General features: G+C 42.1%; 1 protein-coding gene across 1 annotated transcript in view; it reads left to right on the plus strand.

Annotated features, from left to right (window-relative positions):
• fam171a1 (family with sequence similarity 171 member A1) overlaps positions 1-7258 on the plus strand; it is a gene marked incomplete in the record, with an annotated part of 19748 nt that overhangs the window by 5741 nt on the left and 6749 nt on the right. Inside the window, 2 exon segments of the mRNA XM_035672093.1 lie at positions 3547-3705; positions 4357-4533. Of these exon segments, the coding sequence (XP_035527986.1) occupies positions 3547-3705; positions 4357-4533 (336 nt within the window).

The raw sequence follows: 7258 nt of genomic DNA on the forward strand, positions 1-7258 counted from the left end.
TTAGTAGCTGTTCTGGACCTTTCAATCACATCACACAATCTTCCTCAGCAGATGAAGTTAAAATCTCAGATATTGACGAGAAGTCTTTAGAGATACTTAAACATCTACAAATCCATGACAGTTTGGCAAACTCCATCTGCTGAGGAGGGTTGTGAGCTGCGATTGAAAGCTCCAGAACAGCTACTAAAGGACCTTATGGTGAGATTGTTTTGCCAACTACTTTTCCAGATCAAGAAGGAACTTTTAATCTCAGTTTTTTTTTACTGAGAGAACCAAAAAAGCTTCTCTGACTTTGTAAGCATAAGCAGTCTTTACCCAGATTGTATGTTTCTTAACATCCACTTCAGCTGCAACAAGATATTGATAACTGTCACAGTAAACAAGGTTTTCTACTTAACTCAGTAAATACTTTGGGTAAAAGACAGTGGAGAGAAAAAGTCGGTATTTGCAAGAAAAATGAGTTGTTAAACTATAGTTATTGTGCCTAAAACCTAATTTTTAAAACCATATTTTTGCTCATGTATTTTATTTCATGTATTTGTGTTTCTTGATTCCGATTTTCACCTAATTTAAACAAAATAAACGCTCACAAATTCACATATATACAAATAATTCGCCCTACCTTCACATTAAATGGCCTACTGTTGAGTAAGATCTGATAGAAAACATGATGAAAAATCCACCCTCCTCCATCCTGAACAAAAATGAAGTCTGTCTTTGTTAGTCAGCCTCTTTGTTAAGGTGTTTAATTATATTAGATAAGGATTTCTCACTCGTGCACAATCAATACAGTCTCTTTGTCTGCTGGGTCTTTTGTGTATCTGTGACCGACATGGGAGTAATTTAACATGTCAGCTGTGTTGTCTGACTAAAAAAGACACAGACACAGCGCACATAAAAACACAGACACCATTAACATGTAAACCTCTCGAGTACACACTGCCCACAGCACGTGCCTGAGTGGAGAGTAGTTTCTGCCCTCTGTCCAACACACTCTGTTTGTCACGATGTTGTGAACTTGGGGCCCAGGGGAGTGATAAACCTTGGCATGTGGCACGAGGAAAGAGAATAAAAGAGGGGGAAGAGGAGGTGGTGGAGGATGATACAGTGTGTGCTGGAAAGTGGGGATGTGGGTGGAGCGTTTGGAGAGAATAAGGGAGAAAGGGGGATGGGCGGAGCAGTGTCCAACAGAAGGAGGAACAGATGAGGTGAGAGAAAAGTGGAGGGAAAAAAGACAAGAAGAGTTGAGGAAGGGAACTCACAAAGAACAGAAATGGGGTCATTTCCTCTCAAAAAAACACAGAGCCACGGGAGGAAAAAAACACTCACACCGGAGTTTTAAGAGCAAGCCTTAGACTGAGACATGGAGGATGAAAGATGCACATACTGCAGAGCTAAAATTCACGTCGAGTGCAACTAGAAACACAAACACAGTGAACACTGGTACACAGCTGGATCTGTGTCTCACTGCTCAGGAATGTGCACTCAGTCAGACCACAATGACATCACCTTGCTGAGTCGAGCTACATGCTGTGTTTTTTTTTTTTTTTTACTGTTTATTTCACTTTATCTATAATTTGTTAATGTCAGGACTGGATTGGAGGCAGCGATGGGGAGAAATGAAAAGGAAACAATTAATTTCACAACAGAATATCAGAAAGAAGCATCACAGTGGCTGAGAGAAAAAGTCGAGCGAGGCATTATCTTGACTGTATTGATCCGGAGTTACCTCCATTAAGCCTAATTTGATGGCTGAATTTATAAAAGGGCATTAGGCAAAGACGAGGAGAAGCCAGTTGCCTTGTAAAACATCCTGAAACCACATCAGTGTGCAAGATGGACCGTTGCTGTCAGGTGAAAACCTTGAAGCTTCAAATTTTGTCAGATTTATTCACAGAACTTAATTTGGAAACTGAAGTAGGGAAACTCGCTTAGGTTTAATTACTCTGTTTTGTTTTGTCTTACAACTGTCCTTTGTACAAAACTTTCACAGCCCACCTATACAGCAGACCAATATACATATTTTAATATTTAAATTACTTTATATTATCCTTTATCTTTCTTTGTCTAATTATTAATCTTTATTACACACTAGCCTTTTTAGCACAGCCAACCTCCATTTCACTGCAGATGTAAGATGAGCATTTGACAAGTAAAACCTTTGGATCTTGCGTGTAAAGGGAGAACTAACTGCTGATTATATTTTCTTTGAACCCTCGTGTACTTGAATCAAGTGCCATTCATGAGTGAACAACATCACACTTAACCAACGTTGATCAGTCCCAAAATCCAAATAGGAGCCACTGAAGGATAAATCGAGCAATATTGTATATTTTTCTTTACCTTTAACCTTTATCTTTTACCCCGTCTGTGCCATTCAGCCTCAAGTCATCTACTGAAGATGAAAATCTTTAAAAATGAGTTACCACTATATACTTTTATTTTTAAAGAACCCACATGTTATTTTAGTTTTTAGCAACTGTTACTCAAAGAAGATTAATTAGTGCACTTTTGAGGACTTTTTCCAGCAGATTAAGACACATTTGGTACTATAACGAGTATTTACTGCAACAGGACGGTGCGTGTGGGATTGACTCAAAACAAACTACAGTGCCCACAACTGTGTTGCTCTTTGAAGTGTATTTAGCACAAGCAATGAGGAATAATCAGGCTCTGCCTACACAGGCATTACTTGTTATAGGATCAAATCATTATTGGTTTTGGTCTTTTCCAGAGATTTGTTAATAATAAGAAGTCTGCAGCCTCACACTTTATGATGTACTGCAGAAATCCTTTTTATGTAATAATAATAATAAAGACAATATTAATAGACATTTTAAAAGAAATGTTTGATCACTGTATGATCTGAGCAAGAGTGGCAAAAGCTCGATCACAACCATTGACTGTGAATAATTAGAGGACAGAGTTTCTGGCTTTGTGAAGTGAAGTCCACGGGGAAGTGTCTTAAATGTGAATTATGTCTAATGGCCAGCTGGGGGCAGCTCCATTGGCTGCAAAACAAGAAGTCTGATAATATTGAGTCTTATGGAGAAATCACCCAACTTCTCACAAGTTTTATTAGCTCAGCAAACAGTTTCCTAATGAGTTTTTTAAGAAGTACCTCATCCTTGTGGAATTGTATGTCTTTTATCAGAGAGCAGTTAGTAGAGAGATGACACGAAACAACACACAACAGAGGTTCCTGTCCGCTTCTCAACCAGAGGCGTTGCAGTTCAAGATTGCCTTCTGAAAACTTAGACCACAAGGACAAAAATTAAGACAAATTAGAAAAAAAACAAACTTGGGGCCGTCCTTGTGGTATACATACCAATTAACTGCAACATTACCGGTTTGATTTCTGTTAGTGCGTGGGAGTGTCATCTCCTCTTCCAATGTACCTTATCTATCTCAACCATCTACTACAGAAGTGAGGGGAAAATGCCAAAAGAGCATTTTGAAATTGGTCGAATACTGAAACGTTAACAACACTGAATTAAGCATTCAACATGTCCATGGTTTTCTGACAGCTGTCTGTCACTCCTCAAGGTCTCAGGCATCAGCCCAGTGTTCATTTCCAGCGCAGAGCTCTGAGTCTTCCTTCCAACACATCCTACGCCAACCTAACCGCTCTGCTCACAGTGGCCAGCACCCCCTCGCACATCCAGCATTTCCCCCACCTGCAGGTCCTTAGCGGCAACGGCACAGGTGAGGCTCAAACTGGGGTATGGTAACAGCACAAAGGAGTTCAAGACTCGAGCGTAGAAATAGGGAGAGGAGGGAGAGTCGGGGCACAGATGACAGGGGAGAAGGCAGAGAGGGGGTGGGGAGTGAAGGGAAGAAGCTGTGGTACATCAGAGAGACTCTACCCTGGAGAGGCCTCTCTGTCTGACCTCCTGAAACACAATAACCCCTGTGTGTGTGTGTGTGTGTGCTCTCTGTGCCCGCATCCTTTCAGGTGGTCTCATCCACGTCTTGATGTGTGTTTGTGTGTGTTGTATGAATTTATATGTCCTTTCTCCTTCAGCTCGAATACCCCTCAAAAGCTCCCCCTTCCCACAGCGCGTTCCTTCTCCCTTCAGGCAACACAAGCATACTTTCTGCTTTGTGACACTTTCCACCCTCGGTCTCTCCATTTTTTCACTCTCCACCCTGCTTCCTTCTTTCCTGTGTTTCACTTGTTTTCTTTCCTGTCTGTCTTTCCCCTGACAACTCTCCTTTATCAAAGCTTTTTTTATGTTACTCCCCGCCCCCTGCTGTCTGCTCTTTCTGCTGCTTCCCCCTCCTGTGCACCTTATTCCCACTCCCTTTCCTTTTTGCTCCTTTTCCCTTTCTTACACTCTCCTGCCTCTCTCACAGGGACTGAGAAGAAGTTTGAGTTGACTCCTGTTGCAGCCATCTCTGTTCACTTATTGGCCAGCGACGGAGTGGAGCTGCAGGTGAACGAGCCAATCACGGTCTCCGTCCCCCTGCCGGCTGACAGTGGCCTGAAGGAAAATGATCACATCCCTGCTTGGAGATTTGACCCGCGCTTGGGTATGTACTAGCAGAACCAAAAAAAGCTTTTCTGATTTTGTAAGCATAAGCAGTTTTGGCATCTGCGTATCTGTGTTTGTATATTCCACTTAGCTCTCTGAAAAATGACCTCAACCCTTTTTTAAAAGTGCAGTGTAGTAATATCTTTACCTCCTATGTAAATGAGACCTACTTCCATGGGTGAATGATTTATGTCATTATTAGAAACCACGTGGATACATACAGTGCAGCCACTTGTAGAGTGAGGAATGAATTTATCCAATCATAAATAAATGACCAGTTTACGTTATTTAGCAAATGAAAACGCAAAGATTTGCAGTGGATGCATAATCTGCTGGAGCTCAGTTAAATCTTGAACTGAACTAAAAAATAGCAAAGGGCTCTGTGGAGCTGGCTCCTACAGCAGACAGCCTTCAAGCCTCTCCTGTCCCACTGATTTATTTCAACAATCTTAAATCTGTGTTGTTTGATGTCCCACACTGTGACACACCCAGATCCTCTTGGACAGGCTGAGCTGAAAGACGGTGATTAGATCATCAGTTGAGTCAGACGTGTCTGCACTACAAAACATCTCTTCTCTGTGTACATTAGTCTCACATTTCCAGATCTACTGTATCTCTACATTACGTTTGTCTTGTGGCAGTGCAGCAGAAAGGTCTGTCAGGACCTATTAAAATTCTTCTGGTGAAATAAAATGTAGTGCGTCATTTGATCTAGAGCTGAAACGTTCATTCGATTAATCGCTTAGTAGGGAAACGGAATAATCTGCAGCAACTGGCCACTTGGGGGAAGCAGAAACAAGCTGTGAACACAACATCATCTCTTAAAAGTCCAGAGTGTAGGATTTAGTGGCACCTAGCAGTGTGGTTGTAAATCTCCATCGATTCAACCTCCTTCCAAGACAAAAAGGAGAAACTATGTTGGCTGCGAAATGTGCGAAAGACGTCTGTATCTAGAGCCAGTGTTTGGTTTGTCCCTTCTGGTCTAATGTAGAAACGTGGCAGCCTCCGCGGAAGCCGACCCGCGGCGTCTGTAGACAGATATAGTCTGGCGTCAGGCATGTCATATACTGTAAAGTGTGATAGACTGTCAGATAATGTGACATTTACTCTTGTCATATTGATTCGACACAAATACCAGGAAATCTCTTTATTAGATGACACATTTTCTGAACAGGCTCTGATCAACTGGAAGAGAAAGTCTTTTCCCAATAGACTGAGGCCTACCAAGCCGTCCACATGTGTTGAGTCAGAACAACAAGGATAATGGGCCTGTTGTCAGCGGAATAATAAATATCTTCTACATTAAACATGTTTTAGTCATAATGTGTTTTGAGACTCATATTTCTCTGAATCTACTCGTTCTGAGCAATTTGGCCAATCAGTGTTTCAGTGTTTAAAATCTGGACCAGCTTTGCTCTTGTGATGGTTTTAAGAATCTCAACATCAAAAGGATATAAAAAGGGCTTTGATAAGAGCTGAAAGAACACACACACTGACACACACACACTCTTACACACACACTTACACACACACTTGTAGCCTACGCACAGCCTGTAGCAGCGAGTATTTCCACAACAGAAGCCATCCCCGGACCCCTCTCTCTGGGCTACATCTTGTGTTCCTTAGCAACCCCCCAAATAAATAACACAACAGAAAGGCCTGGCTGCTGATTGAGTTTCTTCACTGAACGGTTAAGTGTGACAAGAGTGTGTGTGTGTGTGTGTTATTTATGTGTTAAACTGAGGATAAAAAACAGACACAAAGAACAAACTTTGAAGTCTGTCTGACTCTTGATTCCTTTTGGAGGAATACTTGAGGTTGATAAAAGCTCCCTCACAGAAAAGCTAGTTTTGTTTACAAAGCGCACACATGGATGACACGCACACAGAAAAAAAACCTGTTTCTCTTGTATAACTGACAGCCTCTTTGTGACATGTTAATAGAGCGTGGGGCGGGGAAATGAATGCAATAAAATACAAGCAATCAAGTTCACGACTGTTTGAAATGTCCATGTGTACAACAGATGAACGTATCTTTGAGGGGTTTTTTTAGTACTATATACATATTGCGTAGGCTTATGCAACAGAAAAGTAATAAGGAGGAAAGGGGGGAGACGAGAAAGAGGGGAATTGCTGCTGCGGTAAGCACCGTAAGACATCGGAGGTGAGCACCAGGTCGCCACCATAACAACAGCAGGGGCGGATTTTACATGATGCCAAATACAAGGCCGCTCATGAAGTGCATCATGCGAATAATCTACGAAGTGAACAAAAAAAGGTGTCAGCTGTGTTGACTCCTGCATGAATCCCCGAGGGAGAAAGCCAAAAGAGAGTAAGTATATAGGTGGCATGAGACGAATATACTACATATAACGTAAAAATTGCTGCACGGGGAGTCAAGCGAGTTGCTGGTTCTAGTCAGCCAGTGTATTGTATGCGACCCCGCGTCACCGAAAGGCATCTAAATGTCTGGTATTGAAGACAGGTCAGTTGCAACCAAGAGAGGAAGAACTCCCCTCTGTCGGAAACTAAGGGAGACAACCCAGCGGTGAATCCTAGGCAGAGCGGCACAGGGTTTGGTGTGTGTATGGTGTGTGTGTGTCAACTTGTGCTGTCCTGTGCCGTATGTGTTGTGTCGTGGTGCGTGTGTGTGTAGAGACGAAGAGAGGACAGTCTGAAGCACACCACAGCCTCCATGTTTCTCAATGTCTCTTTGTGTTTTTA

The sequence above is a fragment of the Morone saxatilis genome, unplaced genomic scaffold, assembly GCF_004916995.1.
Source record: "Morone saxatilis isolate NCDOM2014 unplaced genomic scaffold, NCSU_SB_2.0 Contig24, whole genome shotgun sequence".
Taxonomy (NCBI): Eukaryota; Metazoa; Chordata; class Actinopteri; family Moronidae; genus Morone; species Morone saxatilis.